Source organism: Protopterus annectens, chromosome 13.part0 (assembly GCF_019279795.1).
Source record: "Protopterus annectens isolate FY-2018-M chromosome 13.part0, PAN1.0, whole genome shotgun sequence".
NCBI classification, from domain to species: Eukaryota; Metazoa; Chordata; order Ceratodontiformes; family Protopteridae; genus Protopterus; species Protopterus annectens.
In genome coordinates, this window is record NC_056747.1 from 658,366,073 (window position 1) to 658,391,832 (window position 25,760).

The 25,760-nt window shown below is 41.8% G+C and overlaps 1 protein-coding gene across 3 annotated transcripts in view; it reads right to left on the bottom strand.

The window, feature by feature from the left end:
• Nucleotides 1-25,760, bottom strand: part of MYO1C (myosin IC) — a 1,794,562-nt gene that overhangs the window by 20,630 nt on the left and 1,748,172 nt on the right. For all 3 annotated transcript variants that reach the window (XM_044054342.1, XM_044054344.1, XM_044054343.1), the window contains exon 30: nucleotides 22,967-23,064. In XM_044054342.1, coding sequence (XP_043910277.1) covers nucleotides 22,967-23,064 — 98 coding nt within the window. The remainder of the gene's footprint in view (nucleotides 1-22,966; nucleotides 23,065-25,760) is intronic.

The following is a 25,760-nucleotide window of genomic DNA, read 5'->3' on the forward strand; positions in this document are numbered from 1 at the left end:
CAAGCCAGTTAATAGTGACATCGTCTAGTATGACTATTTTATTTTTGATATTAGTGGAAGTCCAGACTAGAATATCCTCTAATATGGGTATGTTATTACCAGGGGGTATATAGAGAGCTATGTCGCATTGTTTCTTGTTTTTGTTAATATTTACCAATGATATGAGAATTTCTGCATTGGAGAACTGTGGTGTTGGGTTAGTAAATGGAACAAGACTGAGTGAGTTGGAGCATAGCAGTGCAACTCATCCTGCTTTTTATGAGTCCAGTCTAGTCGTACTGTCTGAAAGCTTGGGGGAGAAATTCAGTGTCTGATATGGGGTTTTAGCCAGGTTTTGGTGGTTACAATGATGTCTGGTTGTTGGTGAGTGATCCAAGCATGAAAGACAGGCATTTTATTTTTAATGCTGCAGAGGTTTAGGTTTATTAATATACAGAGATTTGTGAGAGTTTTTTTGTTGGATGTAGAGAGAAGGGTGTGTGTATTGGGTCCTGGATTGGGATGTATGTCTCCAGATAGAGTTATGGTAACAGAGATGGCGGAATGATAAGATGGTGTTGCACTCTGGGTGGTAATGGGATGATATGTTTGGAAGTATACGTTTGGTGGTAGTGGTGTGTATATGCGACTTTTAAATGTTGAAGAGATGTGCTTTACTTTGAGGTGGAGGAGAGGGGTTAGTTGATAGAGACTTGGAGAGATGTCAGAATAGCTCCATGCTTAAGATAGTAGCTGGTTTTGATATTAACTGAAAAGACTTAAGTACATGCTTTGTTAAACTTTCCTTCATTTTGATGTGAACTGACATTTGTGGAAAAACTGTATTTGCAGGTATAAAAAGTAATGAATCAAGCAGAAAAACAGATGGGGGTGGGTTGGAAAGCATTTCAAACTTCTGAAAAATGATCTCTGTACTAAACAGAATGTAATCAGGAACCAATCACAAATCAAACAAAGGTATTAAACTCCATAGCTCCAGATGCTGAATATTATAAGCAGAAACCAGAATACCCTCTTAACATCCAGGCCAAACAAAGAGTGTAGGAAGTCTAGTGCTGATTGATCATATCTCTACAGATAGAAAACTAATTTATACCCCAAAACACTCCTTGCTGAATACAAATTCAAACCAAACTGTCAGAAGCCATTCATAGCCTATCAAAGAACCTATCTCACTACCACTTCAGGACACAGAGTAAAAATACACTTCACAGAACTGTTCCTTGTATTATTTAAATGCAAATTAATATTAAGCTTCTTTTCTATACCAGTGAAATGACAGGAATTATCACCACGTAAGACATACCCTAATTAAATGAAACCAGAAAAAGATTTTCATTTTAAAGTATTTTCCCGGAGGTGATAATTTGAATAGTAAATGTAGAAATAGAATGGAATACATCAGAAAAATTTTATTTTTAGGAGAAAAAAAGCACTAAAATCACATTATGTGTATGCCCAGGGATACCTAACAAATAAGTGAACAGATAAACTGTTGAACTTCAAATGGTTGAAACCATATCAACAATTCAATCTGTCTAAACAAACTCAAAACAAAGACAATACCCGCATACACCACCAAAACTGCTTTTGCAGGGAGGGAAGCCCCCTACACCCCCTGTTAATTATATATACCAACTGCAAGATCGCAAAGGAATAGAGCAAATTTCCTGATCCCTACTGTAATGTGGTCTCAATCAGAATGATTCAATGGACTGAATTGTCAATGATATGGTTTGACCATATTACGTTCAACAATTTGCCCATTTGATTACGTGATAGGAATTTGTATGCACAACAATATTACAAATGTTAAACTCAAACATTAAAATTTATCCCAGACAACTTATCAAATGAAGGAGCATTATATTTCTCAATTGCACTTACTAGCCAAGTTAAATTAAAAAAAAAAGCATACAAAGCGTTGTCTCCTCACAGTTAGACGTTGTCCGTTCGATTCTCAGTTAGAGCGTCTTCTGTGTGGTGACATGCGTGAATGGGCGTTCCTTCATTGAAGGTTGTACATTAGGCCCGGCAAGCCAGTACGTAAAAATCTACTGCTAATCATTAGCGAACCGGAGTTTCGCTGTGGCGACCCCTAACCGGGAAAAGCCGAAAGACACAAACAAACAAACAAACAAAGCTTTCAGAACAGTTAAACTAGACAACCCTAGTTACTGAAATAAGAGATCATGGCACAGTATAACTTCTGGAATCACTAGAATGAATCTTCTTACAGACATCTAGTATAAACATACTGATTCTCAGAGAATTCTCACTATGATGTAATACCACACTACATTTTTTAAATAAAAATAAAATCAGATTGATTCAATAACTGGATCAAATAAAGGTACAAGATAAAAAATAGACACATTACAAGGCAGATCTTGCTCTCACAAGAATACAACAGTTTATGAACAAGATTAGAGAAGCTGGGGTTAAAGTGCAATATCTGAAGATGTACATAGTTTTGTGTTTATTTTAAGTTAACAGGTTATGGGGGTGTTCTGAGTGTGTGTGTGTTTTGTTTGTTCAAGGGTTTAATTAAAACAAAATGTCTAGTAAAATGTAACATGGTTTCAAATGTAGATAGCATAAAATAGTAGAAGAGATCAACCTGTCAAACATTAGTGGGTGTATGCAAGATAAAAGCTGGAAATAGACATTTAAAAATATTATATATATATACACACACACACACACACACACACACACACACACACACACACACACACACACACTAGGGAACAACAACTTCTTATAATAATGGTTACATTAAACTTATTATTTTGGAACATGAATGGCCTCACAGGTACAGACAAAAAGTTAAGAGTACTGAATTATATTAAGAAAATCAGAAGGCAAATAGCAATGCTACAGCAGACCCATTTGGAAAGAAGTGAACATGTGAATTTGATAAAGAACGGACTTCAGGATGGACATTCAGTAGAATATCAGGGAAAAGGACAGTACTTCAACTAATTGCTAGAGAAGCTCCAACAGTGATAGAAGAAAAAAGATAGTAATGGTAGATTTGTGGTAGTAAGGGGCTACTGGCAAGGGAGGAGGATTACGCTGGCATATATTCCACTTAAAACTGCTATCATGGAGCTTAAGAAAATTCTGGAAGAAATAATCAGCTTTCAGAAGAGAAGATTACTTACAGGTACAGAATAGAACTAGATTTTCTACAGTGAGGATGTAGCTAGAGGACCTAGAAGGGAAAAGATAAGCAGTTTATGAAAATACTCGGTATGGAAGACATGAAGTCAGTAGTAGGAGCACATGAAGAATTTACATATCCCCCAAGGTACAATAACTGGGCTAAACTATACAAATTACATTTCACTAGAACATCTCCACTTAACTGAATGCTTTGAGACACAACTATTTCAGATCATGCACCAATAACAACCAAGATAAAAATGCAGAGTAATGAAGTAAAAATTAGACACTGATGCCTCCCCACCTACTTGTTAAAAAGAGAGGAATTTAAGAAAGGGGTAGTGAAAATTACTCAAGATTAACTACAGAAGATAGACATTTCTTCAGAGGTTATAGCTGGTGAGTTTAAAATAGGGTAGAAATAAAAGAAAAAGAGGTACGGTTAAGAAGTACCAAGAATTGTTTAGAGGCTGACAAAAGTTAAAGTAATGCGGAATAAGGGGAATCTCACAGAAAGTACAGTTGTGTACTTACCATAAATGTAGATGTTCGAGTGTATTCACTGTTGCAGTCATTATTTATTTATTTATTCCAGTTTGGTGACCGGGGAGGTCCACTGGGCTCGAGAGCCCGTTTTCAGTGGAGGCCCGGGGAGAAAAGCTCCACATAGCAAGTTACATAAAGTATTATAATATTCATTTTGATTAAGCAGTGAAGTTCTGTATCACAACTTGCATAACAAAATAGACATGTAGAAGTATCATACTGCACCTTCACATAAACAAGTTGAAAAATAGCAATAGAAAAAGAGTCAATATGTTACATTCAAATATGTAGTTGTACACTTTTTTTTTTTTTTTTTAATTTGAAGGAAGGGTAGATGCTAAGGGTGAGAGGTAGGGGGGAGATTAGTTGTAGTTTTTAGGCTGGGTATAAGAGAGGGGTGATTAGGAGGGAGGAAGGTCAGCCAGGAGAGAAGGAAGAGGGGAGGTTGGGAGGTGAGGAGAGAGGAGTGCAGTTACAATGCCTGTGATGAAATAGGTAGGAGTGGAGTAGTCTTTTGAAAGTGTTTAGGTTGTCACAAGCTCTCAAAGTGGAGGGCAGGGAGTTCTATTACAATTGGGTTATCCTGCTGGCAGGCTACCCGCAGTCGGCCTGAATTCCAAAGTCTAGGTCCGGCATTGGTTGCTGTCACCTCCTCCCTGATGTCAGTGCGCCAGGGGTATAAAAGATGCAGCCGACGCCATTTAATTCAGTTTTTCTTGCCCCAGATGTCAGGTGCCCCCAAAAGGGTAGGTTAAAAATATGTCAATAAAGCATGCATGCACCAAGGTAAATTATTCCTTCATCTACAAGTAAACACACCACATAGGTTGTATAGAATGGATAAGTACACAGAAGTTCCAGCAAAGAAAAGGAGGATGGGTGGGAGGGTAACCTGGACTGCAACAGTGAATACACAAACATCTACATTTATGGTAAGTACACAACTGCACTATGTTCATCGTGTTTCACTGTTGCAGTCATTACAATTGGGTTGAATTCCAAAGCTAAGGTTGGGAGGCTGGAGCTAAATAGGATTAGGAGTGGGTATGAGGCCCTGCAGAACTGCAGTGGCAAAGCCTGCCCTGGATTTAGAGTAGAGTGGTAAGTGATAGTGCTTTGTAAAAGTGTGCACTGAACTCCAGGTTGCGGCCTCTAAAATGTCTTTGGTTGGTACTCCTCTGAGGAAGGCTGCTGAAGTGGCTGCTGCTCTGGCTGAATGTGGCCTAATGCCCTTAGGCACTGATTTGCCATGTTGTGAATAGCAGAAACGAATGCAGTGGCCTATCTACTTTGAAATAGTCTGCTTTGAGATCGCCTTTCCTTGTGATCCTGCAGCATATGCCACTAGTAATTTCTCAGTCTTTCTGAAAGCTTTGGTTCTGTCCGAGTAGAAGCGCAGCTGTCTGTGTATGTCCAAAGAATGCAGAAGTCTCTCACCCTTATTCTGTGGATTTGGGTAAAAGGTAGGCAAATGAACAGCTTGGTTAAGGGCCACACTGGACACTACCTTAGGCATAAATGTCGGGTTTATCCTCAGAGAAACCCTATCTGGATGGAAAATGATAAAAGGTTCCACAGCCATGAGTGCCTGTAGCTCTGAGACTTGTTCTGCAGAGGTTATTGCTAGGAGCAGAGCTGCTTTCCATGATAAAAGTTTTATATCAGCTGGCTCAAAAGGAGGCAGGGTGAGTTTTTCCAAGACATAATTGAGGTCCCATGCAGGTATTGGTGATCTCCTTGGAGGCCTTAAGTTTTTGGCTCCTCTGAGGTACTGCCTTAATAAAGGATGAGAAAAAATAGGTGGCTCTGTATTGTAATGAGCTGAAATGGCAGAGGCATGAATCTTAATTGATGAAAAGGATAGGCCTTTGTCCAGCATCTCAGTTAAATATTGCAATATCTGAGAAATATTAGGTGCAGTCGTGTCAATCCCTTGTGCCTGGTTCCAAGCACAGAATCTCTTCCATTTTTTAGCATAAGATTTTCTGGTACTAGGCCTCCTGGCCTCCAAAATAACATCCATCACCGCTTTAGAGAGAGGTGTGTTTTGAATGACTACATTATCCGCCATGCTGCCAGACTTAAGGTCTTGAGTTGGCTGTGCAGGATCTGATTGTTGTGTTGGGACAGTAAGTGAGGAATTTGAGGTAATGTCCAGGCTGGGTATTGAGACAAGTTTCTTAGGATTGGGTACCAGTGCTGGCGGGGCCAGTCTGGGGCAATCAGTATAATTTTTGGCTTCTCTTGTCTGACTTTTAGGAGTACCTTGGGAAGGAGAGGCAGTGGAGGAAAGGCATATACTGTTAAGTTTTTCCAGCTGAAAGATAGAGCATCCACTTTCCATGCTTGCTTGTGATAAGTCCTTGTGCAGAATCTCTGTAGTTGGCATTTGTGAGGGGAGGAAAACAGACCTATGTCCAGGCATCCCCAATTCCTTGTTATCATGCTGAAGACTTGCGGATCCGATTTCCACTCGTGGGGATCCATGAGGTTTCTGCTTAGTTCGTCTGCCAGAGTATTTATCTTTCCTGGCAGGAATTGTGCCTGCAGATGTACTTGGTAAGTCAATGCTGTGTCCCACAAAGTCATGGCTAGTCTGCATAGGGGGTAGGAATGAGTGCCCCCCCTGCCTATGTACCACATGACTGTAGTATTGTCCGTCTTTATCAGTAGTTGTCCCGGATGAAGTAGATCCTTGAAGGCTGTCAGGGCATTCTGAACAGCTAGCATCTCTTTTTGGTTGATATGTAGATGCATATGGCTTGCAGACCATGTGCTCTGAATACATCTTCTTGCCATGTGGGCCCCCCCAGGCATAATCTGATGCATCTGTTGTTAATATCTGCCTGGCTGTGGGTAAAGCGAATGGCTGACCCTTGTGGTGACAGGCCTTTGCCCAGCATTGAAAATCCTGTTGCAGGCAGGGAATGAGGGTAATTATTGTTTCCAGACTATGGCAATGTTGAGTCCAAACACTTTTTATATACCATTGAAGTTTTCTCATATGCAGTCTTGCATATGGAATTAGCAGAATGTAGGATGCCATGAAGCCCAAAGCCTGCAGAATTTTTCTTGCAGATAAAGTACAGTTTTGTACCTACCATAAATGTAGATGTTCGAAGATCCACATTGCTGCAGTCCTTACACTTGGGTAGTCCGCTGTCCTCGGTCGGCCCGAATATCAAAGTATAAGGCTGACGTCGGTCAAGGCGCATTTGACTGACATCAGGACGTCAGGGTACAAATGCGCATGACCGACGTCATATCCTCAGTCTTTTCTTGCCCCAGATGTCAGAAGACCCTAAACATAAAGGTCAAAACCAAAAGACAGCAAACAAACAACCAACCACCCCTGCACTAGTTATCTGTACAATATATACAATATACACAATATTTACAACCCAACTCACACAACCACCTCTAACTACAGAGGGGAAGGAGGGAGGGTAAATTGGACTGCAGCAATGTGGATCTTGAACATCTACATTTATGGTAGGTACAAAACTGTACTATGTTCTTCATCTCACATTGCTGCAGTCCTTACACTTGGGTAGAATCCCAAAGCAGAGGTAAGGGAGGATGGCCAAACTACAAGGAAGCAGGAGCTGCCAAAATGCCCTGCAAAACAGCAGTGGCAAAACCAGCCCTGGATTTAGAGTAAAGTGGTAGGTGATAATGCCTAGAGAAAGTATGCACTGAACTCCAAGTAGCTGCCTCCAAAATATCCTTGGTTGCCACTCCCCACAAAAGGCTGTCAGTGGCAGTAGCCCTAGTGGAATGAGGCCTAATCCCAGCTGGAATCTCCTTGCCATGATGGGAATAACAGAAAGCAATGCAAAACCCAATCCACTTAGAAATAGTTTGTTTTGACACAGGCTTGCCCTGAGAACCCAAAGCAAAAGAAACAAACAACTGCTGAGACTGCCTGAACCCTTTAGTTCTGTCCAAATAATATCGCAACTGCCTGTGTACATCTAAAGTGTGCAAAATCTTTTCCCCCTTATTTTGGGGATTTGCATAAAAAGTAGGCAAATGAATAGTTTGGTTTAAAGCCACACTAGAAACCACTTTAGGCATAAAGGAAGGATTAGTGCGTAAAGATACCCTATCCTTATGGAAAATCAAGAAAGGCTCAACCGCCATAAGGGCCTGCAATTCAGAAACCCTTCTTGCAGAGGTAATGGCCAACAAAAAAGCAGTCTTCCATGATAAATATTTCAACTCAGAAGTAGCTGCAGGCTCAAAAGGTTGTAGAGTGAGTTTCTCCAACACAAAATTGAGATCCCAAGCAGGAGCAGGAGCTTTTTGTGGGGGTCTTATATTCTTTGCCCCTCTAAGAAATTGCTTGAACAAAGGATGAGAAAACAATGGTGGGTCACAATCATAGTGAGCCGAAACTGCTGCAGCATGAACCTTAATAGAAGAGAAAGACAAACCTTTGTCCAGTAACTCAGTAAGATATTGAAGAGCCACACTCAAATTAGGCCCAGAAACATCAAAATCTTTTGCTGCACTCCAAAATAAAAATCTCTTCCGTTTATCTGCGTACACTTTCCTTGTACTAGGCCTTCTAGCTTCCAAAATAACATTCAAAACTTGCTGAGGAAGTGGAGGCCCACTATGGTTCAAAACAGAATATGCCAGGCTGTTAGGTGCAGAGAGTGAAGCTTGACATTGAGCAAATGGCTGTCCTCCTGTGACAACAGGTGTGGAATCGAAGGCAAAGGCCATGGAGGCTTCCGTCCCAGACTTCTCAGTAATGGGTACCAGTGCTGTCGAGGCCAATCTGGAGCTATTAAAATCATCCTTGGCTTGTCCTGTCTGACCTTTAGAAGTACCTTTGGGAGGAGAGGCAGAGGTGGAAAGGCATACACATGAAGATTGCTCCAATTGAAAGAAAGAGCATCCACTCTCCAAGCTGTGGGATGAAACCTTTTTGTGCAAAACTTTGGCAGCTGATGGTTTAGTGGAGAAGCGAACAGATCTATGTCTGGAGTTCCCCATGACACTGTCAATTTCTGAAATACATGAGGATCCAATTTCCACTCGTGGGGATCCATAATTAAATCTGCTCAACACATCTGCTAAGGAGTTCTGTGCTCCTGGCAGAAACCTTGCCTGAAGATTGAGCTGTAAACTAAGAGCAGTCTCCCACAAAATCATTGCTTGCCTGCATAGAGGATAAGAATGCGTTCCCCTTGCTTGTTGATGTACCACATGACAGTTGTGTTGTCTGTTAGAATCAACACCTGCCCTGGAAGAAGTAACTCCTTGAAAGCTATTAATGCAAACTGGACTGCTAACATCTCCTTCAGGTTGATATGTAGATGTTGTAGTCTGGCAGGCCACTTGTCTTGTATCCACTTTCCATTTAGATGAGCTCCCCAAGCTTTGTCTGAGGCATCTGTCGTTAAAATCTGACTCGCCTCTGGCGGGTCACAGAGAGTCCCTTGTTTAGGTGACATTCCTGAGCCCACCACAAAAATTCCTTTTGAATGCAAGGTATTATTTGAATGACAGTGTCCAGATCCTGGCAGTGCTGTGTCCATACATTTTGAGATACCATTGCAGCTTCCTCATATGCAGTTTGGCATTGGGAAGCACCAGAATACAAGATGCCATGAACCCTAAGGCTTGAAGGACTGTCCTTGCAGTCAGCCCGGACTGATGAGATAGTTGATGGAAGTAAAGGGATAGACTCTTTTGTTTGTCCAGGGTTAAAAGGCCATCTGGGATGCTGTATTCAGTCTCACACCCAGAAAGCACATGTCCTGAGAGGGTACTAGAATGGACTTTATTTCGTTCACAGAATACCCCAGGCATCTTAGCACTGCTATCACATATTCCAAATGATGAAGAAGCTCTTCCCTTCCTTGAGCCAGAATCAGGCAGTCGTCCAAATAAGGATAGATCTGTATTCCTTTTAGCCTGAAGAAAGCTATCACTGGAGCCAGAACTTTCGTGAACACTCTGGGCAGTAGATAAGCCAAAGGGCAATGCAGAGAACTGATAGTGAGAAGTCCCAGCTCGAAAACGCAGATACTTCCTGCAACTTAGTCTGATAGGAACATGAAGGTAAGCCTCCTTGAGATCCAAAGTTACCATCCAATGATCTTTGCCCAGCAGAGGTAAAAGCTGCTGTAACGTCAACATTTTGAACTTGGGAATGTCCAGATAAGTGTTGAGGGTAGATAAATCCAAAATTGGTCTCCACGTGTTCCCCTTCTTCGGTACTAGGAACAGGCGAGAATAAAATCCTAGGCCCACTTCTGGCATAGGGATCGGCTGTATGACCCCTATTTGGAGTAACAGAGAAACTTGCTTGTGAGCCTCTATTCTTTGTTGAGGAGGAACGTCTGGCATGCCTTTGAAAGGAGGCAAGGTATGGAAATAAAACCTGTAACCGTGGTGTATGATATCCAATACCCATCTGTCTTGGGTAATTAAACTCCAATTTTCTTTGAAAAGTGCCAACCTTCCTCCCAAAGGTGCTGCCAGACGAGAAGGCTCTGGCAGCTGAAAAGGTAGGTCATTGGGTCTGTTTACGAAAGGACTGACCCCTGCCCTCACCGAAGACTGTGCAGGAGAACTCCCTGTTCTAGGCCTGAAAGAGCCCTGAGCTCTGCCCTAACACGTCTAGATCTACCCCTAGACTGTGAATCATAAGAAGGATCGTCCACCCCTTAGTAGGCCAATTTCTACTAAACTTTGGAGGCTGGACCTGCAAAAAATCTTTAACAGTCTGCATAGACTTAGCCTTGTCTTCCATTTTCTTTAAAACTGCCTCAACAGGAGGACCAAACAACATGTCAGATTGTAAAGGAGCATCTAAAATCCTTGTTTTAACATGTTCAGATAAATTTTGATCCCTCAGCCAGGCGTGCCTGCGAAGAACCGACCCAGTGGCAGCCACCCTAGACGAGGCCTGTACAGCATCAAAACCACACTGCAAAGAATGCTTACCCACCTGTTCAGAAACATGTACTAAATCTTGCAACTCTTTACAATCAATACCTTCTGCCAGAGCATCAACCTTAGACTTCAATTGTGAAAGGAGATAGTTTTGGTATTTCAACATGTGAAACTGGCAATTCAAAGCCCTCATAGCAAGAGTGGAAGAAGTATAAACTTTCTTTCCCCATCTATCCAAGGCCCTGGCCTCTTTGTCTGCAGGAACCGGATTCTTAACAACAGAAGCCTTAACACCTTTAGGCCCCTGGCTAACAGTTTCTGGGTCCGCCCTAGGACTCTTAAAAGATACTTATGAGCTTCAGGCACCCTGTAATACCTATCCGGTTTAACAGGAGCAGGAGGCAAAGAATCAGGATTAAGAGAAGCCTCTGTAAAACATCTTCCACTACATCCAAAACAGGAGGTATAGCCAAAGGCCTATGCTGGGGTAAAACAAAAATTCCCTAAGCCTTTTCCTGGAATCAGAGAAGTCCTGACCTTCCCACTTAAAATGCTCCCTCATGGAATGAAGAGTTTCTGAAAAGAAAAATCCTCAGGAGGAGAAGCAGAAGGAGTAGAATCATCCACATCAGAATCAGAATAAGGAGAGTACTCCTGTAAGTCTTCAGCCGAAGACTCTGAAACATCTGAAGCCTGCTCAAAACTCCCTAGCTCAGGCTCCACCCTAGGTCTCTTATCAGGAGGGGGCATAGAACCCCTAATCAAAGTAATCAAATCTTCTGCCATTTTAAGCATATGCTTCTTGGGCACAGTTCCTGAAGAGCTAGGGGTAACACCAACTGAAGCTAAACCTGGCCTGCCCCTGGGAGAAGCCTTGGAAACAGAAGGAGAGGGCCTAACCACCCTAGGCAGGGAGGGGAGTATAGTAACCTGAGAAGCCCCATCAGCCTGGCCTGCCTCCTGAGAGGCCACATCCTGCAATAACAAAGTCTCTCCCTGGGATCCCAAAGAAACTTCCGGTGGAACCACCGGCTCCACCGACACCTCTACAGAACCGGCGTCTGGTACTGACGGTTCCTCTAGCCTATGTTTAACTGCTTTGTCCTTGCGCTTCTTCGAAGAAGCGGGCGTCGGAGCATCCGACGGCATTTTATAATTGCACCGCTTCCCGAAGACTAACCTGGCACAATCTAATCTTCTCTTAATAGTGCGCTTATTGAATCTAGCACAAGAGCGACACCCAACAACGTCGTGCTCAGGCCCTAAACAAGGAATACACAAAGTATGGTAGTCTCTATGCGGTATCTGTTTCCCACAAGAAATACAATTATTCACTTTTTCTGACATCCGGTAAACCACTGAGGCAAGAAAAAACTAAAATATTCCCCAACGGGGTACTTAGCCAACTTTGACTCGGTCTGAAACTCCGAAATCGAACAATTTCAGAACGCCAACCGGCATTTGCAACGCTGCTTCTGCATCGGACCAAGACTGAGGATATGACGTCGGTCATGTGCATTTGTACCCTGACGTCCTGATGTCAGTCAAATGCGCCTTGACCGACGTCAGCCTTATACTTTGATATTCGGGCCGACCGAGGACAGCGGACTACCCAAGTGTAAGGACTGCAGCAATGTGAGATGAAGAACATCTGGGTCTTTGTTGCCAACATTTTGAAATAAGTAGTCAGTTGCCTTTATTTGTCTGGCGTGAGATAAGCCACCTGGGCAGTTATATTTAAGCTTGCACCCAGGAATATTATCTCTTGAGAGGGTACAAGTTTTGATTTATTTTCGTTTACTGCGTACCCTAGGCATGTTAGTAATCTTTTTACAAACACCAGATGCTGTAGCAGAATGTCCTTGTTCTCTGCTTGAATAAGGCAGTCTTCCAAGTAAGGATATATTTGTATTCCTCGGTTTACTATCAGAATTGCGAACGTCACTCGGCCATGGGTCGAGGTAGGTGTACAGTATAATACCCTACTACAAACATCCTCCCTATCTCGACCCATGGTAAAACCGTTCCTCGATTGATTATACTGCCTTCGACATTTGTGTTTCCGACCTTATGCGTTCGACTATACAACGTTCGACCGAATGACGTTCGCAATTCTGATAGTAAACCGTATTCCTCTTTGTCTGCAAAATGCAATTACTGGAGCCAGGCATTTTGTGAAGACCCTGGGCGCAGTAGATAAGACAAAGGGCAGTACAGAGAATTGGTAGTGCATTGAGCCAGCTATGAATCTGAGGTATCTTCTGCATGACTGTCTGATTGGGACATGCAGATATGCCTCTTTTAGGTCTAAAGTCACAAGCCAAGCCTTCTTGCCCAGCATGGGCAGAAGCTCCTGCAGAGTCAACATTTTGAATCTTGGAATATCCAGATATGTGTTTAGAATAGATAGGTCCAGTATTGGTCTCCAGGCTTTATCCTTTCTGGGCACCAAGAACAGTCTTGAGTAAAATCCTTGTCCCTGCTCTTGCTTTGGTACTTGCTGAATGGCCCTCATGTCCATGAGGGATGACACTTGCTTTTGTGCCTCTGCCCACTGATTTTTTGGCAGGTTTGGCAAACCGTTTGCCCTTGGCAGGGTGTGAAAGTGAAACCTGTAGCCTTGCGACACTATATCCAAGACCCATTTGTCCTGGGTTATTATGTGCCAATTTTGAGAAAAAAGTACTAGTTTTCTCCCTAAAGGTGCTGCCAGAAGGTAAGTGCTTGACGCAGGCAGGAGGAAGTCATTGGGACTGTTTCCTGTATGGCTGGGATTTGTCTTCTCCTCTTTTGGAGGTAGAAGTACCCCATTGTTTAGACCTGTATGAGCCTTGGGGCTGGGATCTGCCTCTAGAGCATCTGTATCTGCCTCTTTGTGGCCTGTCTGACACTGGAAAGGACCAATTCTTTGTAGGCCAGTGCCTGCTAAATCTTGGAGGCTGTACCTGTAAGAAATCCTTGACTGTTTGCTTAGATTTAGCTTTGTCCTCCATTTTCTTCAACACCTCTTCTGCTTTAACACCAAACAAGGTATCATGCTGTAATGGAGCATCTAATAATTTTGCTTTAACATGATCAGGCAGATTCTGTTCCTTTAACCAAGCATGCCTCCTAATGATAGAACCTGTAACAGCGGCCCTGCAGGAGGCCTCCAGAGAATCAAAACCACATTGCAAAGTATGCTTTCCCACTTGTTCAGCTGCATGCAATAAATCCTGCATTTCTTTGTTTTCTGCGCATTCAAAATTTATCAACATTTTCTGTTTAAGCAGTGACATAATATATTGCTGATATTTAAGTATATGAAACTGACAATTTAAAGCCCTTATAGCCAAGGTAGCAGAAGTGAAAATCTTTTTTTCCCCATCTGTCCAGTGCCCTACAATCCCTGTCAGAGGGGGTAGGGTTTTTTGCAGTGGAAGCCTTGACCCCTTTGGGACCCTGAGAGATAGTTTCTGGGTCAGCAGCAGGGTTCTTAAAAAGAAATTTATGTGATTCAGGAACCTTGTAGTATCTGTCTGGCTTAACAGGAGCTGGAGGTAAAGAGTCAGGAGTCTGACTGGACTCTGAAAATACATCATCTACAATGTCTAACACAGGTGGAATAGCAAGGGGCCTGTGCGGAGGGTAGTAAAAGGAAGTCTCTGAGCCTTTTCTTAGATTCTGAATAATCTTGGCTTTCCCAGTGGAAATGCTCCCTCATGGTATGCAGAGTTTCCCCAAAAGAATAATCCTCAGGAGGAGAGGCTGAAGGGATAGATTCTTCAGCATCAGAATCCTCATAGGGAGAAAGAGAGTATTCCTGGTCAGAAGAGGAATCAGAAGAAATGGAAACCTGATCTGAAGATTCATATTCTGTCTCTTGCCTGGGCCTCTTATCAGGAGTGGGATGGGAACCCCTGATCAAAGTAATTAGGTCTTCGGCTATTTTGAGCATCAGTTTTTTAGGCATGGAGGCTTGTCCATGGGGCTGTTGTACTTGTTTCTTTGTCTTTAGAGGTGCTTTAGTCTTTTCCCTTGAAGCTGAAGTCGTTTTAACATATAACTGTGTAGGCCTGAAAACACCCTCAGAAGCCGATGCCTGCTGAGCAGCTCCGGACCCATCTGAGGGAATAGTTTCCGAGGTTCCAATACCTTGAGTTTCCAGAGGCCTAGTCGGCTCCATGTGGGAGTCGGAAGCGGCCTGCGGCTCTAAAGTAGCGGACATCAGGGGCTGCGACAGCACCTCACCGAGAACCGGCAAACCAGCGACTGGCTTAGAAGAAGCCTCATTGTCAGTTTTGGACCTCGGATGCCTGTTCTTTCTTTTTCTTTCTTTTGAATTGCGGTAGTCGGATGGCTATCCGATGACATCGTGTAATTAAATCTTCTGCCAAAACAGTGAAATACAAAATTGTACCGACGCTTAATAGTGCATTGGTTAAATCTAGTACAAAACCGACAATTAACAATTTCATGATCAGGGCCTAGGCAAGGAATACAGTAAGAATGGAAGTCCTTATTATAGCAATAACCCACGCCTGGGTGTGGGTAATGTGGAATTTACCCACGGTTGGCGTGGTTTGGTCCCGAGGGTGAAGCCCAAGGGACCAAACATAGACAACCGTGGGTAAATCCCGCATTACCCACACCCAGAAGTGGGTTATTGCTATTACTCTATGACATTATTTAAGAAAAGAAATAATTACTTTTCTTAAATAATGGCATTGTATAATGCCTCTTTGCTGCCCTTCTGCAGCTGTCTGGTATCCGTGGCAGTTCTGATGTACTGCGCATGCCTAAGTAGTACATCAGAGCTGTGGCCAAAAGCAACGGAGAAAGCAAGATCTCCGTTGCTTTTTACTGTTTCGCTATGTTAAATGGGTTTAACATAGCGAGGCAGCTTTAAAATAAGCAACCGTTGGTTATTTTAAAGCTGTATCTCCGTTGCTTATTTTAAAGCTGTCTCGCTATGTTAAACCCATTTAACATAGCGAGACAGGTTTAAAAAAAAAGCAACGGAGAAAGCAAGATCTCCGTTGCTTTTTACACACTGTGTCGCTATGTTAAAGGAGTTTAACATAGCGAGACAGCTTTAAAAAAAGCAACGGAGATCTCTGTTGCTTTTTTAAACCTGTGTTGCTATGTTAAACTCTTTTAACATAGCGAGACAGTGTTTTAAAAGAGACTTATACTAATGGAAAAAGTCTGGGCGACCGGACCTTTTTCCATTAGTATAAGTCGATTTACAATGTGCACGCTGGCCAATCAGCATGCATGTTTTGGAATATTAATGGGGGGTCATGGTATAATAGGTATTTGCTTCCCACAAGAAATACAATTATTAACTTTTTCTGACATCGGTCTGGAGCAAGAAAAAAAGTTTCCCCAATGGGGTACTTAGCTTTTAATGAAGACTTCAGATCTGAAATTCGAACTCGAAAATCTCAGGAGTCGGCTGACCGGCACTCGCAAACTGCTTTTGCTTCGGGCACTGCATGGCAAGAAAGACTGAAGAAATGGTGTCGGCTGCATCTTTTATACCCCTGGTGCACTGACGTCAGGGAGGAGGTGACAGCAACAGACGCCAGACCTAGACTTTGGAATTCAGGCCGACTGCGGGTAGCCTGCCAGCAGGATAACCCAATTGTAATGACTGCAACAGTGAAACACGATGAACATCAAGAAGAGGTGCAACTGCAGAGTAATAAAGAGAAAATAATGGTGCATCTACATAATATGCAGGAGTTTAGAAAGATTTCTGTTTAACTGTTTCTTGATAACTCCAGAGCACAAAAACCCTTAGCACAACATCTTGGTCAACAGAAAGAAGGATTGTTGCCAAACTTAGGGGATCACAAACAAGAAAAATAACCAGAGATCCTGTAGATGTATTAGCCAGACATTTCAGACATTTATGACAATTTGTATAAAGGAATGTGGAAATCAAGAAAAAGCAAAAATGGAAATACTTATGTTAGATTTAAACATGCCAAGGTTAGAAGCAGAGGAGTCTCAACAATTAACAGTTAAAATAGGAGGAGATGACAAAAACTGTGATGTATAATCAGTCTGGAGGAAAGTATCCAGGAATGGATGGCATTCCTGTGGAACTTTGGAATCTAGGAGGGAAAAAGGTGATAACAATCTGGAAGGTTTTGTTTAACAGTATTTTAAAAGGTGGGGCAGCACCAATATCCTGGAAGAAAGTTGTGGTGGCAATAAGACTTAAATAAAGTAAAAACCCATCTTCATCAAGGACCATTTAAATGTTAAACCATGGTTATAAAGTGTTTGCCTATAACAGGTAAAATAATGACAAAGGTGTTGCCAAAGTTCATAGATATGGATCAATGTGGTTTTGTGGAGGACAGGCATACATTTGACAGCATTAACATAACACTTGATGACTCAGGGGGAAGTATAATGTAAGAAAATGCCACTGTTGTTGGTGGGTCTTGATGCAGAAAAAGCATTCAATAGAGTAAGCTGAGATTTTATGAGTAGGGCAATGGAAGCATTTGCCCTCCCTGATTGCAATAATAAGGTTAACTAGGATGAGATGTGAGGGACTGGAGGCAAAAAATAAAGTGGGAGGGCTCCTCTCTGATAAGCTGTGCCTGAGCAGAGGAATCAGGCAGAGGTGTTCTTTGTTATTTGCATTATACTTAAAGCTATTGGCAAAGAAAATAAGGGACTCAGAAATTCAAGGATATAATCGTATGGTAATCAAGAAAAGTTGCCTTTATTTGCAGATGATCAGAAAAATCAGAAAAGGACATCTCAGTGTTATGGTATATTTTGAGACAGTTTCAAGTTTTTTGAGATATAAAATTAATGAAGGCAAAATAAAGGCTATAGCTGTAAACTCTGCACCCACAAATGAATTGGTTTAACAAACCCATATTTATGAGGACACAATAAAATGAAATATTTAGGAGTATGGGTTAAAAAAGATTCTGTTATGGCAGCTAAGGATATGTGGAGAGAGAGTAAACAAAACATATTACAAAAAACTGAGACATGGGAAGCTCTTGTTCATGTATATGGATGGCAAGATAACAAGCAGTGAAAATGTTTTTAGTCCCTTTAGTTTTACATACCGGTAAAGCACACTTTCTGAGATTTTGGATGCAGATTAAAGAGAACAGCAGCGGCCATACAGAATATTATATTCATAAAGTAGCAGAAAGTATTCCAAGAGCTAAGCCAACATGAGAATGGAGAACGGAGATTCTGTCAATAGGGATGACTGCATTTAAGAGCGCAGAATAGGGAAGAAGGGTCTGGAATTTACTGGAACAAATTGGCAAAGGAACCAAGGTAATGGGAACAAATAAGTAGAAGGGGGGAAGGGAACAGAATGGGAAGAAGCCAAGAAGATAGTTGGACTGCAGGTTAGAGATTGCCCTTCGTATCAGAGACTGATAATCAGAGTATAGGCAAAGAGAAAAGGATACAGGAATCCTTAGCAGAAAACCGACTCTGGTAGAGTTTTTAGTTGAATCTAGAACAGAAGCTGCTGCTAAACCAGGGATAAATACTAGGGCATAAAAAATACTGCATGATAACTATAAGAATCAGAGGAGGTTAGCAAAGATTGGGAAGAGAGACTGGATAAGCAATTCACAAGGAAAGATTGGGAGGACATATACATGGCCTGAGAGGAATCCTCTCAACTCTCGATGTCAGAGGAGACAAGGGTGAAACTGAAGAAGGAATGCTCAAAAAGGAGAGGGTTGACCGTTTTGAGGAAGGGAACTGCACCAAAGACTTAAAGATTGAGGTCTCTGACACCAACAAGGGAGCCATGTGAAACAGTGCCAACGAAGATGTCAAAGACCCTAAAGTCAGTGATTCTGAGCCAGCTCCAGGTTTGTGAACTTCAGAGTCAAATGCACTGAGTCAAATCTCTTGAATACCAAACCAGTTACTGTGGTCTGCACTGAAGGGTAGACCTAGAATCCAAGATTGGTAACAAAGCCAATGGTGCAGAGACCTGAACCACTGAAAGAGCTGGTTCATAGGTGTGTACCAGGCTAATGGCCCTGGAGCCTTTACAAGCCTAGCTCATAGAAGTGTCCTGGCATTGTGCCACCCCACGTTAGTTCCCAGTGCCTCTATCAAGTAGAGCCACTGCAGTGATCGCCAGGGTGAACTTTCTACTTCCCATCCACTCATCAAGATTTCTCTTGAAGAGGGCTAGTAAGCTGCTCTGCTTGACATGTATGGGAAGTCTATTCCAGAGCATGGGGAGTCTCTGGGTTATGAACCTGCCCCTCCAGCATGTTCTGTTGATTGTGGTAATGAGGTTGAGGTCTCTGGGGCATATGGTGCGGAAGGATTTGGATTTCTTTAGATGCAGCATTTCTAACAGAGCTGGGTCAGACACGGCTTTGTAAGTCAAGCAGAGATTGCCTCTTAGTAGAATTCACCCTGGGGATCACTGCTGTGGCTCTACTCGACAGACGCACTGGGAACAAAGGTCAGGTGGCACAATGCCAGGGTAATCCTATGGGCTAGGCTTGTAAAGGCTTCATGGCCATTAGCCTAGTACACACCTATGAACCTATACGAGACAAATAGCTGGAGTCTTTTTGAGTATGTCCATGTAGGACATGTGTTTAAGGCCTAGGATCCACTTTGTGAGGTACTTTTGTGGACTTTCCATCTGTTGCATGCATCTAGCGAGGTACATCCCAAATGGGGCATTATACTCAATGACTGGCCCAATGAGGGAAGAGTAGAGAGGGATGATGACCTCTTTCTTCCTGGATGCAAAACCCTTGGTAATGAGATGTGCCACATAGAAGGACTTTCTGACCACAGTGGCAATGTGGTGGTCGAAGGGGAGGTTGCTGTCAACCTGTGTCCCCAGATCTCTTATAACCCCTTCAGTGTTCAGTGAGCTCCCATCAATGTGGTAATTAGTGGGAACTGAGTTCTTCCCCAAAGGGGAGGATGACACATTTTTTGGAGTTCAGCTTAAGGCCATGGTTTCGACACCAGTCATTCGTCTCAGTAAGGCCTTTCTGTAGGCTGTCTACATCACTTGGGGAGTTAATAATGGCTCCCGGCTTGCAGTCATCTGCGAACTTGGTCAGCCAGAGTCCTTCCGTGTTGGCCTAGAATTCTGAGTAGTAGATGCCAAACAGGAGAGGACCCAGGACTGATCCCTGTGGGACTCCACTCATGACTGGTCAGCAGTCTGACTTGGAGTCCACTACTTTCACACTGTGGGTTCCATCTGTGAGCCAATTTGCAACCCACCTAGTGGTATAGGGGTTGATGCCTAGTTTGGTGAGTTTATCAAAAATTCCTGGGTGGGGAATGATATCAAAGCCCTTGGCCAGATCGAGGTAGGCTGTATGCACTGCCTTACCTTCATCCACAGCCCTGGTGACTGACTCAAATAAGTCAACCAGGTTGAGCAGGCATGATTTACTTTTCACAAAACCAAACTGAGTGGGATCTAGAGTTTGGAAATTCCATATATCCTTGTTAATTAGGTCCATGATGATGCACTCCATAGCCTTACATATCAGACTCGTCAGGCTAATGGGGCGATAATTCCCAGGGTCTGTAGTTCCTCCCCCTTTATAAAGAGGGATGGCTGTAGCAGTGCGCCCTTTGGTAGGGACAAAGCCTGAGGTGAGGTTGTGTTTGAGCAGGGCACACAAATGTAGTGCCAGTTCACTTTGTAGTTCATGTAGAACACATCCAGGGATATTGTCGGGTCCCGTGGAAGCTGTATTCTTGGCCTTGAACAATGCAGCTTTATCCTGTACTGCAGTAATGCTGGGTGCCTGGCATTCCTCCGGTATTGTGATTGGTCCTTTAGGGGGGAGAGCGGGGTAAAGTTGGCACTGAATCTGTCGGCCAGTATGTTGGCAATACCTGTTGGCTCAGTACAGGAGGTACCAGTGTGCAGGAACTCATAGCAAACCTGGGTATTGCTGTGGAGATTCTTGATATAACTATAGAAGGCTTTGTTGTTGTTTTTAGTGTCTGCTGCAATTTTGCCTTCACAGCTGGCTTTCGAGGTTTTGATGAGGGATCTCAACTTTTTGTTGAGGCCAATAAGGGAGTATTTCCAGTCTTGGGACTTCACCTTTTTCTGCAACAGTTTCTTCCTTCTGTTGTAGAGTTTATTAATGGCAGGGACCACCAGATTGGCTTCCTTTTTTTGGAGGAGAGCATCTTGGTTCTGTTGGCTATGGCTAGTTTCATGCATTTATGTACGTGCTCGTACAGTGCATTGATGTATTATTCGTCAGTCATGCATCTATTTTCCATTGACATGGGTGCCGTGAAGTTAGCAACCTCTGTTTTTATGAGCCCAAAGTCAGCTTTGGAGAAGTTTTTCATGGTGGTTACCTTTGCGGGGGGTGTGGGTGAGATGTGGAATTCCATGGTAATTAGTTTGTGGTCGGATCTAACAAGGGAGGAATTGACTATTGGTGTACGGCAACGGTTTCCCATGTTAGTAATAACCAGATCAAGGATGTTGCTTCCTCTAGTGGGGGTAAGAATGAGCTGGTCCAGGGCATTGGAATTGATGAATTCTAGGAAGTGTTGGTAAAGGGGATACTGGGCCAGCCCTATCTACGCTTGGTACCGAACGGGATTGGAGGACTCCCATATGAAAATGCGACTTGAGTAAGGTCCTCATCATGTGATCCAGATTTCCTGCAGACATGCTCCTGTAAAACCTGAAGGATAAGAATGATGAGTCAGAAGATGACAGAGAAGGAATCCTACACAACTCGCTTTTAGAGGAAGTGTTGCTTAATAGCTTTTTGGGCAACTTGTCTGGTACAGCTATCAGCTCTTATAACTGTGGAGCCAAAGGAGGAGTGTGCGTTGGAGTCAACAATGAAGAAAGCTGCTCTGGGGACTTTTGAAGTTTAACAAGACACTGACTGCTTGGGTCATTTTTTTTGAATCAGTCTTTTGACTGATAAGCATGTTTGTCAAAGGACTTTTTTGTTTTTTCTGCTTCAGGGTCTGAGGGCAGTAAGCCTTTAAGTTATTTTTATGGAACAAAAGGGCTCCGGGCTTGAAGGCCTTACAAGTCTGTGAATCTTCAGATAAATGTTCTACTCCTAAGCACACCACATAAGTCATCGGTGTCTTGGGATGGAATTTTCTATCCACATTTCTGGTATTTCTTAAAGCTTCTCTCTCCCTCTCTATACCAATTGTTTAACTACAATGCTGAGGGACAAAGATCAGTAAACAGCAACTACGCAACCTATACAATATAAAAAAAGGTACATAAGGCTAGACTTGGTTTTGGTGTTGTTTTTGTAAAGAAATAAAAGGTGATGTCAAAATGTGGCCAATGTTGAGAACAGAAAAGAAGAAATGGGCTAAAAAGGAATCTGTAAATTGTAGAATAAAAAAGGTTTTTAACATTTTAGTATCAAACACGTTCAAGGAAGAGCACTTTTTTGTAGCCAAGAAAAAATCAAAGTCTCTTCTCAATTGTGGAAAATTAGACTTAAGATATTGTATACTGGGGCATGATGGGAAATAATTCTTACAGAGGCTTGAGGCTGGAGCATTAGTTTTGCTATGTCAGATCCAACAAATAGCTCAAAGTGGGATCTGACAAAAAGAATAGGATCCCATGTTAAAAGCGGATACCAAACTGTCACACACAATAAAATTCATGGAGAATACAAAAGTTTCCATGTATAACAAAACTGTACTACTGAATAGTCAAACAAGCATGAACAGTCTCTGAGTATGAGTAAGACCAGATAAACTTAAAGGTGCATACAGGATGAGCATACCTACATTTCACTACAACACTTTTGTCTCTGTCATAACCATATCTACTTGTACTGTGTGCGCTGGCAGTGCACTCCAGTAGATTTAACTCACTTACTGTAGTGTGACCATGGAATTGGTATATCATTGGACTAGCCCCCCCCCCCCCACCTCACATGGACAGTACTGTGAGGTTTCGCCCTGCAAAATGAGTTTCGTGTGTGTGCTTTTTTTTTATATATACAGTTTTTCAAGGTATGCTTCTCAATGCTGAAAAAAAGGTGAAATCAATGGAAGTGCGACTAGTCTTCCAATGAATTGACAACACATGGAAAGTTAAAAGATGAATGGCTACGAGGTACAGGAATTGAATGTTAGTGAACAAAATGAGTTTTAAAAAGAGATGGATGAACAGGAAAAACATTCAAAACTTTTAACAAACAGACTAAGGGTAATAAGGGCATTCAACTCTAAGGCAATATTTAAGCTGCTTGGATTTTATATTCTATTACACAGGAGAAGAAATTAGATTTATTCTCATGGTACAGACCTATATATAGGATGCCTCAAGTTTGTATTATCTTACCTTCCTTGGTTAATGTTGATGTTGTTGACTTTGTCCGCACACAAGGCAATTTTTGTCAGTGTTTCAATCAGATGATCGCTCTGCAAAACTACATCTCCCTGTGAATCAATTACAGTTAGTTTAATACTGCTTCTTAAAAATACATTTTACCTTAATTTCAGACTAGCCATCTCATTACATTTAAGCATTTCTGGTCTGGAGGATCAATTAAAAAAACAGCACAATGCATTAAATAATAAAATAAACTACTGTTAAACATGCATTTTCCAGTACATTACAAATATCAAAGGGCTTGTCTTAGTTGTTATTTTGAAAAATCTGTAGCAGATTAATAGCTGGGGACTTCTCCATCAGCCACTTAAATGTTTTTTCAAATGTTCTCAAGGACCCATGCTCAGGATTAGAGACAGAGAGAGACAATCTGCTTTTCAGTATATCCCAGTTATGATACCCACCCCCTTCAACAGGGTACCACTTGCAAAGCAAGCACATATGAACCATTAACTTATGTTTGGTTCACCTACCTGGGAGACATTACAGTTTGCTACAGTAAAAAGTCACTAAAAGAAAGAAAGAACAAATGGCAATACACCTATGCCAGACATCCCTTTTGAAGATCTGCTGATGGTCGGATCTTATAAAGTTTCAATATTTTACTCTGAATGACCCTATGTAGTGGGCTAAAAACTCGAAACATACCCCACACAGTAAGAAAATAACCAAGGAAGGAATAGTAGGAAAGATTTGTCCAAAGAAGAATACAAAAGACAGAATTGTTTCTCTAAAGACATCCTGCTCGTGGAAAGATGTAAACTGTACTGCTTGATAAACTGGTAGATAAATGACCAAGTGCCCATCACACAGATGTCAAATGTGAACAAGGTCTTGAAACAAGCACTTCAAGGATATGTGTTCAGAGTCCATTCCTCGAATCCCTACTGGATGCAAAAGAATTTCAGAAGACCGATGTCCTCCCTCCTGCCAAATTAAATGATTTCAATATCCTCCGAAGACCAAAAGTCCAATGAGCACCTGACAGCCTGAGGTCCAGCAGAGGCTAGTGGACTGACTCAGTATCTGTGAGGCTGTCACACTCTCTTGGAATGTGGATATTCACTCAAAAAATCCAGAGACGGCCTTTGGTTCTGTTGTGTAGAGAGACAGTGCCTTCACTGTGTCCCTGATGCCTTGGGATTGACACTGATATGTGCTGCCACTGACAAAGACCTAGGAGACGGCTAGGGGAGACTGTGGTGCCGAGCTAGCTCACGTTTGTCAGAGTTTGAAAAGTATATTCGTAGGAAAAGTCCTTTCTATGCAATCTCCACTGTGGACAGCAGTAATCCAGATTAGGCATTTGTCTTGGAGGGGGTGGGGGAAATCACACAATGACTTGGCTTTCAGTTCAAATCTACAAAGACACCGATTCCAGATGAGCCCTTGAAGGAACATAAGCACCCTATGGAGCATGATGTTTTTTCTTACTGAGTAGATCCAATGCCTCAAAACCACCAAGGGTGGGAGAATACAGGTGAGCACCTTCTAACTTTTAAGAAAGAACCTGCTTACAGAAAAGAGTAAGGGCTGGAAAGTCTAGATCGAGGCTAGTGGAGGGCACACAACATACCAAGCAATAGCCTCACAGTTCTGAGATGAAAAAGAAATCTAAAACAGAATACTGACTGTAAAGACTCTGGTTGTGGATGCTATACCAGAGCTTCGCTGCTCTTATTGCTATCAGTTAATATGTGAATCAATCAAATTGTCCAAGTCATGTGATTTTTGAATGTCCAAATAATTTGATGGTTTAGAAATGTATCTGATGAAGTTACTTTCTAGAGAGACAAGTGATTATCTTGTTTAATAAATTATCTTCCATACTCTGGTTTATTCAAATAATGTTTTTAACATGTGCAGCTTCCCACTGCTGTACTGATACATAGCATATTGATTAGGTTGCAATGATATAATGTATGATCTGATTCTGAACTTGATTAATAATTTCAGAATATGGGAATGTAGTTGGAACGTGATTGTAAAGTTTTGGTTAAAAAAAAACTCAACCACATGTCTAATTCTTCCTAATTACATCACTTCCCTCCTCAGACATTTAAAGGGAAACCAGTTAAAATACAAATATATTTCTGCATATATGCAAAGAACATGACACATTTAACAAAATACATTTAAATTTGTAATATATATAAATATAGCATTACAATAAAAAATTCATTTGTAAATCTTTAAGCCTTAATAAACATTTTGAAACTTTTTATTGGCTAGGTCAACTGATGTTGGAGTACCAAATTTTGTTTAAAAGTTTGGGTCTGAATTTGAATCATTTTCTGAAGAAGTTCCATAACTAATAAAACTGGGACAAAAGTGCTAACTCTTAAGTCCCTTATTTCACTTTATTTGGTTGTTACAGACTTGGTCGCTTTGCCACAGGTTTTTGTGAAAAGAAGTTTTTTTTATTTTATCTGTTTGGTTCATTTGGAGTTAATAAATGAATATGCATATTTAAAGAAAGGACTAAGATCAAAACATCATGAAGTAATAAAAGATATTTTGTTAAAAGAAAAATTATTTGGGTTTTGGCATTAATACATGTACAGTATGGACAGCAAACCAGAGTTAATAAAGTTATTCTGTGACTTGGTGATAAAAAGAGATACAATTAACTTTACTGCATTCCCCGAACCAGAAACTTTAACTCTGTATGTGTGCATGCGTATGTGTATGTGAAGTAAAATGAAAATAGTAGACTACTGCAGAATATCTAAAAAGTGAGTTT